This window comes from Bufo gargarizans, chromosome 3, assembly GCF_014858855.1.
Source record: "Bufo gargarizans isolate SCDJY-AF-19 chromosome 3, ASM1485885v1, whole genome shotgun sequence".
Taxonomy (NCBI): Eukaryota; Metazoa; Chordata; class Amphibia; order Anura; family Bufonidae; genus Bufo; species Bufo gargarizans.
In genome coordinates this window covers 187,119,461-187,137,909 of record NC_058082.1, presented here as the reverse complement: position 1 = coordinate 187,137,909, position 18,449 = coordinate 187,119,461, and the positions used below count along the sequence as shown (strand labels likewise).

The 18,449-nt window shown below is 41.6% G+C and overlaps 1 protein-coding gene and 1 long non-coding RNA gene across 2 annotated transcripts; one reads left to right on the top strand and one right to left on the bottom strand.

The window, feature by feature from the left end:
• Nucleotides 1–572: 572 nt before the first annotated feature.
• Nucleotides 573–17,296, bottom strand: LOC122931227. The gene is made up of 3 exons (XR_006388224.1): nt 17,177–17,296; nt 1,090–1,159; nt 573–713 (listed from the first exon to the last, which is right to left on the bottom strand). It is a non-coding gene; the product is annotated as an uncharacterized LOC122931227 (long non-coding RNA).
• Nucleotides 16,449–18,018, top strand: LOC122931226 (transcription factor Sox-21). The gene is made up of 2 exons (XM_044285275.1): nt 16,449–16,537; nt 16,662–18,018. Exon 2 carries the CDS (start codon nt 16,821–16,823, stop codon nt 17,625–17,627), a length of 807 nt encoding a protein of 268 aa, XP_044141210.1. The 5' UTR covers nt 16,449–16,537; nt 16,662–16,820; the 3' UTR covers nt 17,628–18,018.
• Nucleotides 18,019–18,449: the final 431 nt, after the last annotated feature.

The following is an 18,449-nucleotide window of genomic DNA, read 5'->3' as shown; positions in this document are numbered from 1 at the left end:
GGATATGAATGAATTGCTCTATGGTTAGCACCCTGCTGTCATTGAATCCGCAGTTGGACTACTACAAAGGGCCCTTATATCCTTCTTGCACAGAGGCCCTCTGTTGTCTTTGTCTGTCACTGTAAGGGAAATATCCCTTCACCTATAATTGTTGGAATCCAAATTAAAAGGGATTTGAGTGCTCGGGAAACTGACACAAACATTGGATGCCTGAGGATCATATTTCTCTTTATTCCAAAGACAAGCTCACAATAATATAGGCTTGAAACAGAAAAAAATCACATGACAAATATGACATTTGCGGTAAAAAGATATAGGGCATAAGACCATACGTAGGTTTCCATTCCTCTCTCCTCTTCTGTGTGTGTGTGTGTGGGGGGATGTGGGTGCACACATGAGCTGAACTTTTCATGCCTTGTTTTAGATTAACCCTGTAAGCGCCATTCAAGACACTGACCTCTATCTCTAATATACACAAGATAGAGGACATTTTTATACAAAATGGATTCTCATCCCTCACAGTCACTGCTCCTAATATGCAGTAGTTTGCTCAACAGCATTGCCCCACAACAATAGATTATTGTTACCGTTGATTCATACACTGGGATGATCAGGGAAGGCATACAGATATCGGCTGCAACTTTGTCCTGGACTTCACCTGACACATTGCAGAGTGAAATCTGCAGAGGATATCCACAGCATAACTTGACATTCTGTGGATATAAATATAAGCCATAAAGAGTCATTCAATCTTTATGTCAGTTTTCACTTTGGACAGCATAATGTTGATTCTAAAAAGTAAAAAAATAAAAAGTAACCTACTTCCTGCCACTCCATTACATTATTAAGTATCCACATGCGACACTGTGGCCAATCACTGGCCTCACTGGTGACTTGTCCCCAAGTGGCATTTCACTGATGCCACTTGGGGTTAAGTCATTAAGAAAAGAAAGTCACAATGGTTCAAATGTTTCTGATAAAAATAAGTTTAAAAAAATTCATGTTTATTACTAAAACTCTTGAGAGATGGAAGAAAAAAAGTTAACAGAACAACTGAAAGAATATTTAATTATTTGTATGTGCATTTACCTTACTTAGTTGGTCAGTTCAGTACTGGAATTAGTCAATAATTCAAAACTTTGTTCACTTCAATCTGATCCTAAATATAAAAGAGATATACATGCTATGCAATGATCTCTGTTTTTCAGACATTTGCTTAAAAAATTACCATAGAAACCCACAGTTGTCGCTGTTATTGAGATGTTACAAGGGTTTGGTTGACGTTATACTTGGTTCATATACAGGTACATCACAATTAATTAGAACATCATCAAAAAGTTAATTTATTTCAGTAATTCAATTCAAAAAGTGAAACTGATATATGGAATGGATTCTTTACACATAGAGTGATCTGTTTCAAGCATTTATTTATTTTAATGTTGAGGATTAAGGCTTACAGCTAATGAAAACCCGAATCCAAGAATCTAAGAAAATTAGATTATATAAGGCCAATTAAAAATTATTTTAATACAGAAATGTTGGCCTACTGAAATATATGCACAGTATATGCACTCAATAATTGGTCAGGGCTCCATTTGCATGAATTACTGCATCAATGTGGGATGGCATGGAGGCGATCAGCATGTGGCACTGCTGAGGTGTTATGGAAGCCAAGGTTGCTTTCATATTGGGCTTTAGTTCATCTGCATTGTTGGGTCTGGTGTTTCTCATCTTCCTCCTGACAATATCCTATAGGTCAGTGATGGCTAACCTTGGCACTCCAGCTGTGGTAAAACTACAACTCCCAAGATGCCCCCCTTGCTTGGCTGCTCTCAGAACTCTGTAGAAATAAATGGAGCATGCTGGGAGTCGTAGTTTGCTGGCCAATCAAGCACAGTAATATCATGGTTTTTAAAGCAGGTATTGAGTGTAAACAGTTATATCTACTTATGCTAATTTTAATGGGTATTCGATGCATTTAAGAGCAATATTGATTTATATTCACTGTTTTGTATGGATTTTCATGTAGGCCAAAGTAAGTCCATGGGAAGATTACTGTGCCGTTCAAAATTCTAGTGTTATTGAAACAATATATTATACATTTAGACAGTTAGAAGATACATGGCACCTGCAGATTTAGAGGCATCATTGTATTTGTTATCTGGACATGAATTCCACAGTGTGAGAATTGTCTAGATGTTCCTCAAAGTATACACTCATGTATCAAAGTTTGTCTCTCGGCTCTAAGACAAGACCTCCAGGTGTCAGAGGTGTGTAATATTGAAAATATCAGGCATGTATGAGTTAACCCTTAATGGTATGATGCTTATTGCTTATACAACAGTACCACCTAGATATGAGCAGTTAATACTACACCAGTAGAAAAAGTGCATTCTGGGTAGTATTATGACGTCACATTCCTTATCAATGCACACACCCATCCAACAATGATTGAAAAGTTCCAAACTAGGAAGGTGTGTTCAACTGATAAGTTTTGGGTTAAGAAACCAGATACCAAAAAGGGGAGAAAAAAAGAGACAGAAAGAAAAAACAAGCAAAGAAAGAAGGGGAGATCTCTGGAGAAAGATTTGTATTATCGGAAAAACTCTTGAGAGCTGACTGCCCCAAACTCTGCACATCACTTGACCCTTGGGTAATGTATATTTTTGTTTTATGTAATATTGATATAAATTAATTGGCTTGATGCTTAGCTAGCTAACCGCTCATTTGCGGACGTGTAACGTTAGTGCTAAATCAGCATTTTCGCTTGATTTCAGTTACGATGAATATAACTGAATAAATGGGATAATATTGGAGAAACTCTCTGTTGGGAATCTTTATATTCCCTAGTTTGATATCAAGCCAATAATTTATTCGTTTTGTTGCAATACTACCCCATATCTGAGATTGGTCATCATTTTGGGCAGAGCAAGGGCTCGTATCTGTCATTTTCTTGATTGGGTTTTTCGCATAATCCATTGATTTTATATCTCTCACAATTTTAAAGCCAGCTTTAATAATATTTTTGTGTTGGTTGAGTAGTGTTTTGTTGGCACCATATAGTGGTGAATTCTGGGTACTGCATATTATTGTATATTATAAAAATTTATGTTGATTAATTTTTGGTTGTATTTTAAACTATTGTATAATAAACCATTTATATTTTTGCATAGACGCTTGTACCCTGTTTTGCTGATTGCACAAAATAATCAGGTTCTGGATTGAACTCTATTTGAGATGTTGATGTCCATCTCGTGGATCAATATCGTTTGCATCATTTTTCTTTTGATCCTTTAATTTTTTTATATACAGTACAGACCAAAAGTTTGGACACACCTTCTCATTCAAAGAGTTTTCTTTATTTTCATGACTATGAAAATTGTAGATTCACACTGAAGGCATCAAAACTACGAATTAACACATGTGGAATTATATACATAACAAAAATGTGTGAAACCACTGAAAATATGTCATATTCTAGGTTCTTCAAAGTAGCCACCTTTTGCTTTGATTACTGCTTTGCACACTCTTGGCATTCTCTTGATGAGCTTCAAGAGGTAGTCACCTGAAATGGTCTTCCAACAGTCTTGAAGGAGTTCCCAGAGATGCTTAGCACTTGGCCCCTTTGCCTTCACTCTGCGGTCCAACTCACCCCAAACCAACTGGATTGGGTTCAGGTCCGGTGACTGTGGAGGCCAGGTCATCTGGCGCAGCACCCCATCACTCTCCTTCATGGTCAAATAGCCCTTACACAGCCTGGAGGTGTGTTTGGGGTCATTGTCCTGTTGAAAAATAAATGATGGTCCAACTAAACACAAACCGGATGGAATAGCATGCCGCTGCAAGAAGCTGTGGTAGCCATGCTGGTTCAGTATGCCTTCAATTTTGAATAAATCCCCAACAGTGTCACCAGCAAAGCACCCCCACACCATCACACCTCCTCCTCTATGCTTCACGGTGGGAACCAGGCATGTAGAGTCCATCCGTTCACCTTTTCTGCGTCGCACAAAGACACAGTGGTTGGAACCAAAGATCTCAAATTTGGACTCATCAGACCAAAGCACAGATTTCCACTGGTCTAATGTCCATTCCTTGTGTTCTTTAGCCCAAACAAGTCTCTTCTGCTTGTTGCCTGTCCTTAGCAGTGGTTTCCTAGCAGATATTCTACCATGAAGGCCTGATTCACACAGTCTCCTCTTAACAATTGTTCTAGAGATGTGTCTGCTGCTAGAACTCTGTGTGGCATTGACCTGGTCTCTAATCTGAGCTGCTGTTAACCTGTGATTTCTGAGGCTGGTGACTCGGATGAACTTATCCTCCACAGCAGAGGTGACTCTTGGTCTTCCTTTCCTGGGGCGGTCCGCATGTGAGCCAGTTTCTTTGTAGCGCTTAATGGTTTTTGTGACTGCACTTGGGGACACTTTCAAAGTTTTCACAATTTTTCAGACTGACTGACCTTCATTTCTTAAAGTAATGATGGCCACTCATTTTTCTTTACTTAGCTGCTTTTTTCTTGCCATAATACAAATTCTAACAGTCTATTCAGTAGGACTATCAGCTGTGTATCCACCTGACTTCTCCACAACGCAACTGATGGTCCCAACCCCATTTATAAGGCAAGAAATCCCACTTATTAAACCTGACAGGGCACACCTGTGAAGTGAAAACCATTTCAGGTGACTACCTCTTGAAGCTCATCAAGAGAATGCCAAGAGTGTGCAAAGCAGTAATCAAAGAAAATGGTGGCTACTTTGAAGAACCTAGAATATGACATATTTTCAGTTGTTTCATACTTTTTTGATAAGTATATAATTCCACATGTGTTACTTCATAGTTTTGATGCCTTCAGTGTGAATCTACAATTTTCATAGTCATGAAAATAAAGAAAACTCTTTGAATGAGAAGGTGTGTCCAAACTTTTGGTCTGTACTATATATACAGTTGCAAGAAAAAGTATGTGAACCCTTTTGAATGATATGGATTTCTGCACAAATTGGTCATATAATGTGATCTGATCTTCATCTAAGTCACAACAATAGACAATCTCAGTCTGCTTAAACTAATGACACACAAAGAATTAACTGTTACCGTGTTTTTATTGAACACACCATGTAAATATTCACAGTGCAGGTGGAAAAAGTATGTCAACCACTAGACTAATGACATCTCCAAGAGCTAATTGGAGTGAGGTGTCAGCCAACTGGAGTCCAATCAATGAGATGAGATTGGAGGTGTTGGTTACAGCTGCCCTGCCCTATAAAAAACACACACCAGTTATGGGTTTGCTTTTCACAAGAAGCATTGCTTGATGTGAATGATGCCTCGTACAAAAGAGATCTCAGAAGACCTACGATTAAGAATTGTTGACTTGCATAAAGCTGGAAAGGGTTATAAAAGTATCTCCAAAAGCCTTTCAGTTTATCAGTCCACAGTAAGACAAATTGTCTATAAATGGAGAAAGTTCAGCACTGCTGCTACTCTCCCTAGGAGTGGCCGTCCTGTAAAGATGACTGCAAGAGCACAGCGCAGACTACTCAATGAGGTGAAGAAGAATCCTAGAATGTCAGCTAAAGACTTACAAAAGTCTCTGGCATATGCTGGCATCCCTGTTAGCGAATCTACGATACGTAAAACACTAAACAAGAATGGATTTCATGGGATGATACCACATAGGAAGCCACTGCTGTCCAAAAAAAACATTGCTGCACGTTTACAGTTTGCACAAGAGCACCTGGAAGTTCCACAGCAGTACTGGCAAAATATTCTGTGGACAGATGAAACCAAAGTTGAGTTGTTTGGAAGAAACACACAACACTATGTGTGGAGAAATAGAGGCACAGCACACCATCAAAACCTCATCCCAACTGTGAAGTGTGGTGGTGGGGGCATCATGGTTTGGGGCTGCTTTGCTGTGTCAGGGCCTGAATGGATTGCTATCATCGAAGGAAAAATGAATTCCCAAGTTTATCAAGACATTTTGCAGGAGAACTTAAGGCCATCTGTCCACCAGCTGAAGCACAACAGAAGATGGGTGTTGCAACAGGACAACGACCCAAAGCATAGAAGTAAATCAACAACAGAATGGCTTAAACAGAAGAAAATACGCCTTCTGGAGTGGCCCAGTCAGAGTCCTGACCTCAACCCGATTGAGATGCTGTGGCATGACCTCAAGAAAGTGATTCACACCAGACATCCCAAGAATATTGTTGAACTGAAACAGTTCTGTAAAGAGGAATGGTTAAGAATTACTCCTGACCGTTGTGCACGTCTGATCTGCAACTACAGGAAACGTTTGATTGAGGTTATTGCTGCCAAAGGAGGTTCAACCAGTTATTAAATCCAAGGGTTCACATACTTTTTCCACCTGCACTGTGAATGTTTACATGGTGTGTTCAATAAAAACTTGGTAACATTTAATTATTTGTGTGTTATTAGTTTAAGGCCTCTTTCACACTTGCGTTGTCCGGATCCGGCGTGTACTCCACTTGCCGGAATTACACGCCGGATCCAGAAAAACGCAAGTGTACTGAAAGCATTTGAAGACGGATCCGTCTTCAAAATGCTTTCAGTGTTACTATGGCACCCAGGACGCTATTAAAGTCCTGGTTGCCATAGTAGTAGTGGGGAGCGGGGGAGCGGCATACTTACAGTCCGCGCGGCTCCCGGGGCGCTCCAGAGTGACGTCAGAGCGCCCCATGCGCATGGATCATGTGATCCATGCGATCACGTCATCCATGCGCCTGGGGCGCCCTGACGTCACTCTGGAGCGCCCCGGGAGCCGCACGGATGGTAAGTATGCTGCTCCCCGCTCCCCACTACACTTTACCATGGCTGCCAGGACTTTAGCGTCCCGGCAGCCATGGTAACCATTGAGAAAAAGCTAAACGTCGCATCCGGCAATGCGCCGAAACGACGTTTAGCTTAAGGCCGGATCCGGATCAATGCCTTTCAATGGGCATTCATTCCGGATCCGGCCTTGCGGCAAGTGTTCCGGATTTTTGGCCGGAGCAAAAAACGCAGCATGCTGCGCTATTTGCTGCGGCCAAAAAAACGTTCTGTTCCGGAACGGAAGACATCCTGATGCATCCTGAAGGACGGACTGTCCATTCAGAATGCATTAGGATAATCCTGATCAGTATTCTTCCGGCATAGAGCCCCGACGACGGAACTCTATGCCGGAAGACAATAACGCAGATGTGAAAGAGCCCTAAGCAGACTGTGATTGTCTATTGTTGTGACTTAGATGAAGATCAGATCACATTTTATGACCAATTTGCGCAGAAATCCATATCATTCCAACGGGTTCACATACTTTTCTTGCAACTGTATATATAGATATAGAAATATACACTCACCTAAAGAATTATTAGGAACACCATACTAATACGGTGTTGGACCCCCTTTTGCCTTCAGAACTGCCTTAATTCTATGTGGCATTGATTCAACAAAGTGCTGAAAGCATTCTTTAGAAATGTTGGCCCATATTGATAGGATAGCATCTTGCAATTGATGGAGATTTGAGGGATGCACATCCAGGGCACGAAGCTCCCGTTCCACCACATCCCAAAGATGCTCTATAGGGTTGAGATCTGGTGATTGTGGGGGCCATTTTAGTACAGTGAACTCATTGTCATGCTCAAGAAACCAATTTGAAATGATTCGAGCTTTGTGACATGGTGCATTATCCTGATGGAAGTAGCCATCAGAGGATGGATACATGGTGGTCATGAAGGGATGGACATGGTCAGAAACAATGCTCAGGTAGCCCGTGGCATTTAAACGATGGCCAATTGGCACTAAGGGGCCTAAAGAGTGCCCAGAAAACATCCCCCACACCATTACACCACCACTACCAGCCTGCACAGTGGTAACAAGGCATGATGGATACATGTTCTCATTCTGTTTATGCCAAATTTGGACTCTACCATTTGAATGTCTCAACAGAAATCGAGACTCATCAGACCAGGCAACATTTTTCCAGTCTTCAACAGTCCAATTTTGGTGAGCTCGTGCAAATTGTAGCCTCTTTTTCCTATTTGTAGTGGAGATGAGTGGTACCCGGTGGGGTCTTCTGCTGTTGTAGCCCATCCGCCTCAAGGTTGTGCATGTTGTGGCTTCACAAATGCTTTGCTGCATACCTTGGATGTAACGAGTGGTTATTTCAGTCAACGTTGCTCTTCTATCAGCTTGAATCAGTCGGCCCATTCTCCTCTGACCTCTAGCATCAACGAGGCATATTCGCCCACAGGACTGCTGCATACTGGATGTTTTTCCCCTTTCCATTCTTTGTAAACCCTAGAAATGGTTGTGCGTGTAAATCCCAGTAACTGAGATTGTGAAATACTCAGACTCGCCCGTCTGGCACCAACAACCATGTCACGCTCAAAATTGCTTAAATCACCTTTCTTTCCCATTCTGACATTCAGTTTGGAGTTCAGGAGATTGTCTTGACCAGGACCACAACCCTACATGCATTGAAGCAACTGCCATGTGATTGGTTGACTAGATAATCGCATTAATGAGAAATAGAACAGGTGTTCCTAATAATTCTTTAGGTGAGTGTATATCAAGCATTTTCTTTATATACCCAACAATGGGCAGGTGCCAAGTCCTGTTGAAAAAATGAAATCAGCCTCTCCATAAAGCTTGTCAGCAGAGGGAGGCATGAACTTCTCTAAAAGTTCCTGGTTAGACAGCTATGCTGACTTTGGACTTGATATAACACAGTGGGCCAACACCAGCAGACATAGGCCTGACAGAACAACAGACGTGCAGGTTGGGGGACACCTGGGAAATAGTGACCATAAAGTAATAACCTTCCAATTATATTTCAAAAGAGTGTTTCTACAGGAAGGAACAAAAATACCAAGCTTCAAAAAAGCTATATTTAGCCATCTAAGAGAGGCCATAGGGCTAACTAACTGGGACAAAGTCCTCAAAAATAAAAGATACAGCCACAAAATGGGATATCTTTAAAATCATCCTAAAATCTAATTGTGAGAGGTACATACCGTATGGGAATAAAAGTTTAGGAAACAAAAAGAAACCAATGTGGATAAACAGAACTGTAAAGAAAGCAATAAATGACAAAAAGAAAGCATATAAAACACTAAAACAGGAAGGTAGCACTGAAGCACTGAAAAACTATAAGGAAAAAAATAGAACATGTAAAAAACAAATAAAAGCGGCCAAACTAGAGACCGAGAGATTAATTGCCAAAGAGAGTAAAACTAACCCTAAAATGTTCTTCAATTATATAAATATTAAAAAGTATAAATCTGAAGGTGTTGGCCTTTAAAGAGTAATGAGGGGGGAGTCAGGAAGAAGTACAACAGCGACTTAAAAAGATTAAAATAGACAAATCGCCAGGACTGGATGGCATACACCCCCGTATCCTAAGGGAATTAAGTAATGTCATAGCCAGACCCTTATTTCTGATATTTGCTGACTCTATACTGACAGGGAATGTCCCACAAGATTGGCGCATAGCAAATGTGGTGCCAATATTCAAAAAGGGTCCAAAAACAGAGCTTGGAAACTATAGGATGGTAAGTTTAACATCTGTTGTGGGTAAACAGTTTGAAGGTTTTCTGACAGATGCTATGTTAGGGCATCTCAACGTAAATAAGCAAATAACGCCATATCAGCATGGCTTCATGAGGGATTGGTCATGCCAAACTAATTTAATCAGTTTCTATGAGGGGGTAAGTTCTAGACTTGACAGCGGCGAATCAATGGCCGTCGCATATCTGGACTTCTCCAAAGCATTTGACACTGTACCACATAAAAGGTCAGTATATAAAATGAGAATGCTCGGACTGGGAGAAAACGTCTGTATGTGGGTAAGTAACTGGCTCAATGATAGAAAACAGGGGGTGGTTATTAACGGTACACACTCAGATTGGGTCACTGTCACTAGTGGGGTACCTCAGGGGTCTGGCAGATGAGGTTTAACACTGATAAATGTAAAGTTATGCACATTGGAAGGAATAATGCAAGTCACTCGTACATACTAAATGGTAAAACACTCGGTAACACTGACATGGAAAAGGATCTAGGAATTTTAATAAACAGCAAACTAAGCTGCAAAAACCAGTGTCGGGCAGCTCCTGCCAAGGCCAATAAGATAATGGGTTGCATCAGAAGGGGCATAGATGCCCGTGATAAGAACATAGTCCTACCACTTTACAAATCGATAGTCAGACCACACATGGAGTACTGTGTACAGTTCTAGGCTCCTGTAAACAAGGCAGACATAGCAGAGCTGGAGAAGGTCCAGAGGAGGGCAACTAAAGTAATAACTGGAATGGGGCAACTACAGTACCCTGAAAGATTATCAAAATTAGGCCTATTCACTTTAGAAAAAAGACAACTGAGGGAAAATCTAATTAATATGTATAAATATATCAGGGGTCAGTACAGAGAGCTATCCTATTCTCTATTTATCCCCAGGACTGTGACTGTGACGAGGAGACATCCTCTGCGTCTGGAGGAAAGAAGGTTTGTACACAAACATATTAAAGGATTCTTTACGGTAAGAGCAGTGAGACTATGGAACTCTCTGCCTGAGGAGGTGGTGATGGTGAGTACAATAAAGGAATTCAAGAGGGGCCTGGATGTATTTCTGGAGCGTAATAATATTATAGGCTTTAGCTACTAGAGAGGGGACGTTGATCCAGGGAGTTATTCTGATTGCCTGATTAGAGTCGGGAAGGAATTTTTTATTCCCCTAAAGTGAGGAAAATTGGCTTCTACCTCACAGGGTTTTTTTTTTTTTGCCTTCCTTTGGATCAACTTGCAGGATGACAGGTCGAACTGGATGGACAAATGTCTTTTTTCGGCCTTATGTACTATGTTACTATGTTACATGGCTCCCCAAACCATCACTGATGGAAACTTCACAATGGACCTCAAGCAACTTGGATTGTGTGTTTCTCCCCTTCATTCAGACTCTGCGACCTTGATTTCCAAATGAAATGAATAATTTACTTTATCTGAAAACAGGACTATGGACCACTGATCAACAGTCCAGTCCTTTTTCTCCTTAGCCCAGGTAAGATGCCTTTGATGTTATCTCTGGATCATGAGTGGCTTGAAACAAGGAATGTGACAGTTGTAGCCTATGTACTAAATATGTCTGTGTGTGGTGGCTTGTGAAGCACTGAATACAGCTGCAGTGCACTTCTTGTGAATCTTTCCCAAATTATTGATTGGCCTTTTCTTGATAATCCTTTCAAAGCTGAGTTTATCCCTGTTGCTTGTGCACCTTTTTCTACCACACTTTTTCCTTCCACTGAACTTAGATACAGCACTATGTGATCAGCCAGCTTGGCAATGATCTTTTGTGGCTTTACCCTACTTATCGAGGGTTTCAATGACTGTCTTCTGGACAACTATTAAGTCAGCAGTCTTCGCCATAACTGTTTCACCTACTGAAACAGACTGAGGAACCATTTAAAAGCTTAGGAAACCTTTGCAGAATTTCTTTGTTGATTATCTCATTACAGTGTGACACCATGAATCTACAATATTGAACTTTTTCACTATTATCACATGAGAATGACACAGATTTTCCACCTGTATTATTTTAGCCACTCACTTTCCAGATGCTGACTGCAGTGCTGCTCACATTGCAATGAATACAGCCCTGCTACCACACAGATTGTCTGACAGATTTTCTGACCACTCATTGGTCAAATGTCCATTTACACACAGATCTTTTGTTATACACACCAACTATTGGTCTAATTGGACGGCAATATTGTCAGATAATCTCTTGGCGTGATATAGCTGATATTTAAGCCATATTCTTATCAGTTAGATAAAATATTAAGCTCTAATGTTTATGAGGTCAGAAGATGATGGAATAATAAAAATAAAAACAGCGCCAGTCTGACCCAAATGTAAGTATAAAGTTGTTGGAGCTGAAGGTATTTCTCTCACATTTTTTGGTTGTGAACAGTCACAACCACTTTGATAGTGTTTGAAAGGTACTTTATGCTTCCGGTGCGTGATTCCGCATCGTGAGTATCTTCCAGATGTCATACTTGCACTGGATATTTGATGTCCATTTTTGTCTGAAGAAGGGGTTACTCCCCGATACACATTGCATGTTTTTGGAATAAAAGAAGCAAATCCATAAAGATCTTTGGTGTTTGGCACCCGTGTATTTGCTTTTTTGGGGGTTATACTCCATTTGTCCTACATATGAGGTCAGGAGATCAGAGATAGGAGCTACATCAGATGACAGGATTCAAAGAAACCAGAAACTGAGAGCCCGCAAACAGACTGCTTTTTAACCCTTGTTTCTAATAAATGGCTGAACATTTTTAATAAAGACTTACTGAAAAATTATTTTTAGCCCAAAATGAATAAAATGCAATCATAAAGAATTGCCCCGAAGCTGTCCATAGGCTTTAAGTTTCATTATCCATATACAGAAACAAATAGTCTAGACATGTTAGAACTATTTTCTATCATTCTTCTTGAATATTTCTATCATGGTGCTTTTTTTTTATTGTGCTCTAGAATCTAAGTCACTGACATACATTTTTTAAAGACAGCCTGTAATTATTTACAGGGAACAACAGACATTGTAACTTTTTACAAGCATGCAAATGAGTACATCAAAGCAATTCGAATCCCAAATGATGAGTTATATAATCACCCTCACTTCGAACAAGCTTTTCTTGTTTTCTAGTAGTTTACGCAAAGACTGTGCTGATAAGAGTTACAAACACACACACACACACAGGCCAAGCACACAACAGGTAAGAAGGTGCTGTGTAACAGCTTTATGGCATTGGTGCCTGGCAACTTTTGACAGCTGAATGTGATGTGGTATTGGTGGCCGATGGCTACACAAAGGAAAATGTCAGCTACTTAGTCATTGTATGGAAATGCTTTTATAGCACAAACAAAGTGATGAAAACACAGAGTGGGTAATAAATACAGTCGTTGGTAAGTCTGCTGGGCATGTGAGTCAGCTTGTCAGTCATTTACAGTGATTAGCTGAAGATTCTTATCGGACTGTAACCACTGCTCTTGTACTGCTTTCATGCTTGGAAATTGCTACCTGGTTAGTGGTTCTAAATCTGACTTGAAATCTAGATAATGCTATGATCTGTTTGTACTTGGACCTTTTATGTGTGGGAGAATTTACAATAGAAAGAGATGAATAACTGCTTTTCAAGTAAGTTGAGTAGAAAGATTTTTTTCTGAATGTTGTCTTTGTAAATATTAAATTTGATTTTAATTTATGAACATGCGTGAAAAATGTGTGCACATTGGTGCACATTGCCTATATGTACCTGTATATAAGAAGCAGTCAACTAATGGAAAACATAACTGTCGCAATCAGTAGTGGCAAATTACATATATACAGCAGTTTGGGGCACACCTTGGGGAGAGGACTAAATTGCTAGGATTAATAGTCCCCATGCCTTGTGACAATAGAAGATAAGACAATATTTCATATAACTATGAGACAGAGGGGTATATGACTAGATGGATAGATAGATACTCAATAGATTATACATATTAGATAGATAGATAGATAGATAGATAGATAGATAGATAGATAATTGGATATATATATATATATATATATATATATTAGATAGATGATAGATAGATAGATATTAGATAATAGATAGATAGATAGATAGATAGATAGATAGACAGACAGACAGATAGATAGATAGATAGATAGATAGATAGATAGATAGATAGATATTAGATGGATAGATAGATAGATAGATAGATAGATAGACAGATAGATAGATCATAGATTAATGCAGTGTTTCCCAACCAGTGTGCCTCCCGCTGTTGCAAAACTACAACTCCCAGCATGCCCAGACAGCCTTTGGTTGTGCGGGCATGCTGGGAGTTGTAGTTTTGCAACAGCTGGAGGCACACTGGTTGGGAAACACTGGATTAATGGATAGATAGATATATAGATAGATAGATAGATAGATAGATAGATAGATAGATAGAGAATAGATAGATAGATATTAGATAGATATAAGATAGATAGATAGATAGATATTAGATAAATAGATGATCGATCGATAGATAGATAGATAGATATTAGATAGATAGACAGATATAAGATAGATAAATAGATGATAGATAAATAAATAGATAGATAGTAGATAGATAGATATAAATAAATAGATAGATATTAGATAGATAGATAAATAGATAGATAGATAGATAGATAGATAGATAGATAGATAGATAGATCGAAAGAAATATATTAGATAGATAGATATCAGATAAATAGATGATAAATAAATAAATATTAGATAGATAGATATTAGATAGATAAATACACGATAGATAGATATTAGATATGTAGACAGATATTAGATAGATAAATAGATGATAGATAGATAGATAAATAAATAGATAGATATTAGATAGATAGCTAGATAGAAGATAGATATTAGAAAAATAAATAGATGATAAATAGATAGATAGATAGATAGATAGATAGATAGATATTAGATAGATAGATATTAGATAGATAAATACACGATAGATAGATAGATAGATAGATAGATCTGGTTCTATTGACAGGAGTATATATATATATATATATATAGCATGTTGCATTGTGATAATAAAACCGCAGCCCTTGTATAACTATTACAGAACACATTCTCTATGCCGAGCACCTTGTGTCTGTTTTTGAATTCATTTTCCCAACCTCTTCCCCGCTCCCCTTCTTCTCCTTCCTCCCCTTCTTCCCCTTCTTCCCCTTCTTCTCCTTCTTCCCCTTCTTGATCTGATCACCTCTCATCTTCTGCCCTAATCACTCACTTGTCATTGTACATTTATCAAAATTAAGGATTTGTTGCCCTCTTATCAACTTATTAATCTTCATATCAATACACATAAAAATATATAGTTTATTTTTTTATTGTCTCTTCACGTTGTATAGAGATCTATTTTTCCATCTATTATATCTAATTAAAAAAGACGTGGTAGGATGAATATATATATATATATATATATATATATATATATATATATATATTTAAAATACACAAATACAACACGTTATAATATATATTATTAATATACACACACAATTTTTATGTTATCTGTTTAAGGTCAGTAAACCTGTCCCTAGCACTGACTGTACATAAGATGTGATAGTTACAAGTCCCAGAAATACAATCACATACATAGCTGAGTCCGACATGAATTCCCTCCAAGCAATCTGCAGCGAGAATCCTTGACGACCGCTTGTTTAGTTACAGGTGGGGCTTTCCCTGGAGGATTAGGTGGGATGGGGCGATTCTCTACAATCATCTCCACTGGTGAGTGCTAAGATTCCAGCACTGGAGGGGTTACGGGCACCACACATACCACACTGGCACGCCACCTTGACACTGACAAGCCCCGAACAGGGCGATCTAGTCCGTCCTGATTGTCAACTCAATTTGTTACTTAAACCCTGGTGACAGCTCTTGTGCTTTCAGGAGCTGAAGGTACAGGAGAGAACAATGTGCAGGTACTAATAGCAGTGCGATAAGATCAGAGGGAAGTGTAAACAGGGAGCGAGACAAAGGAGAGGTGTAGTGTGTGCACAGAGCCGCACCATGTGGGCTGACAGGTGAAGCCATCACAGCACTGCCATCCAGGTGAGGTGGCTTCAGAGCAGTACCATCCTGGTGTGGTAGCTTCAGAGCAGTGCCATCCAGGTAAGGTGGCTTCAGAGCAGTGCCATCCTGGTGTGGTAGCTTCAGAGCAGTGCCATCCTAGTGAGGTGGCTTCAGAGCAGTGCCATCCTAGTGAGGTGGCTTCAGATGTGTGCCATCCTAGTGAGGTGGCTTCAGATGTGTGCCATCCAGGTGAGGTGGCTTTAGATGTGTGCCATCCTGGTGTGGTGGCTTCACAGCGCAGCCATCCTGGTGTGGTGGCTTCAGAGCACTGCCATCCTGGTGTGGGGCTTCAGAGCAGTGCCATCCTGGTGTGGTGGCTTCACAGCGCAGCCATCCTGGTGTGGTGGCTTCAGAGCAGTGCCATCCAGGTGAGGTGGCTTCCCAGCACAGCCATCCTGGTGTGGTGGCTTCAGAGCACTGCCATCCTGGTGTGGTGGCTTCAGAGCACTGCCATCCAGGTGAGGTGGCTTCCTAAGCAGAATGGTGGCAGAGTGCGATCAGATGTAAGGTGCTACCTGTGAGGATACATAAAGCAGGTGAGGTGCCACTTGGTAACAGGTGTCTTACTATTCATTACAATGAGTACACCGTATAAGGGCATGGTGTTAATATGCTGCCCGAGCACCTGGCTGCAGACCGGGGGGAAGGGGGTTGATAGGTGAGGGTCTTACAGGCAGCAGTGGTGAATGAGCCTCCTCCTGCCCCTCCCCCACCACACACCCACCTTCCTCTCCCGCCCACTTTCAGTTACCCAAAAAAATCCCTTTCTGCTGTGCTCCCAGTCAGAGTGAGAGAAGGCAGGGCACGAACCCGGAGAACCAGTGAGAGCCCAGAGGATGCCATGTGTGCAGGTCCCAGGCTGGCCGGTGAGTGCTCCAGAGCTGCCTGTGACTGACTGCTGAGGACAGCCCCCAGTCACCGCCACTTCCTCAGCACTCTGTCACTGCCTCAGCTCAGCCACTAACTTTCTCCCTGCTTCTCTCCTCACAGCCCGGAGGTGCCCGCTCTCCTACCTATGCCAACACTCCACAAGTCTTCTGTGTGACCCCCTCACCATGACGACCCCCTCATAAACTCCACTTCTAACAACCGGCCAACATTTGGAAAGAGCCATCCAGGACTTGCTGTGGAGTTCTCAGACCGCTGGAGATGTCTAAGCCGGTGGACCATGTGAAGAGACCTATGAACGCTTTCATGGTGTGGTCCAGAGCTCAGAGGAGGAAAATGGCCCAGGAGAACCCCAAAATGCACAACTCGGAAATCAGCAAGAGGCTGGGGGCAGAATGGAAGCTGCTGACGGAGTCGGAGAAGAGACCCTTCATAGACGAGGCCAAGAGGCTGCGAGCCATGCACATGAAGGAGCACCCGGACTACAAGTACCGGCCCCGCAGGAAGCCCAAGACTCTGCTCAAGAAGGACAAGTTTGCCTTTCCTATGCCGTACAGCCTGGCCGGGGACCATGAGGGACTGAAGGCTGCCGGTATACACGGTGCCGGGGTACTTACTGACTCTTTGCTCTCCAACCCTGAGAAGGCGGCTGCAGCTGCGGCGGCGGCGGCCGCGCGCGTCTTCTTCCCCCACTCAGCAGCGGCAGCGGCGGCGGCTGCTGCTGGCGGCGCCTCCAGTCACTACTCCCTATTTGACCTGAGCTCCAAGATGGCAGAGATCACATCCAGCTCTTCCTCCCTCCCTTATGCCTCATCTATCGGATACCCACAGTCCAGCGGAGGGGGCTTCCCGGGGGTGGCAGCGGCGGCAGCTGCAGCAGCGGCTGCCAGTGGTGGGCACACTCACTCTCACCCCTCTCCTGGAAACCCCGGCTACATGATCCCCTGTAACTGCACGGGATGGCCCAGTCCAGGACTGCAGCCCCCCTTAGCCTACATCCTCTTCCCAGGAATGGGGAAACCTCAGTTGGACCCTTACCCTGCCACAGCTTATGCAGCAGCATTATGACAGCATGGCAGCCCTTGGCAGGGCACTCGGCACCCAGGTGTCACTCCATGTGGGACATATGAACTCGCTCCTGGGAAGTCCTGTGTGTGGAATTTCTAGCGCTCATGCACCATGGTTGGGTATTTGTCTTTTTCTATGCTGTGAAAATATGGAAATATGTGAGCATTTGTGATGATGGCACGGGTCATCTGTGGTACCTACTGTGCATATCATGCTCCTTCAGTGTGGAGGTGCTTGTGGTCATCAAAGTCCTATGCAAGTCCCTCTACTACTGAATCGGTGGGGAGAAGGTCGCCCCAACAAGCAAAGAACATTTCAGAAGTCACCTTTTGCCTCTTTCTGCACTTGTATGATGAAATGGACTCCATGATCTTCCCCTGCATGCACTTGCTGGACGCTCAAGAAAGCTTTTTTTTTTGGAGTTGGGATGTTGTACCTCCATAAAAAATAATGGTACCCCTGCCTTGGTGCAGAGCTATCTGTGAGTAGAGAAGGATCGTCTAACGATGCTCTGACCGTTCATAGGTACTTACCTACCTAGGTCACACTGGAAAGCAGGGTCTTGAAGATAAGTGTAAATGTGTAAATTGAAAACGCTAGGTCTGTAAAGAAAACTTGCTGCTCACTAATAATTCCGAGTCTAAATTCTAGAAAAGATAAACTATATGTGACTCTTAAATTCGTTTCTCTATGTTCCAGACATTTATATTTATTCTTTAGAAGAGTATAAAGTGTTTGCCCCCAGACGGTCTAAAGGTGGAGTCTCCATCTCTGATTTCTTGGTGGCCCAGAAGGTCTATTTCTGTAGTAGCTTACAGTAGA

Bases quoted from the DNA above. Each gene is read 5' to 3' on its own strand.
- LOC122931226 (XM_044285275.1), top strand. From the start codon at position 16,821: ATGTCTAAGCCGGTGGACCATGTGAAGAGACCTATGAACGCTTTCATG.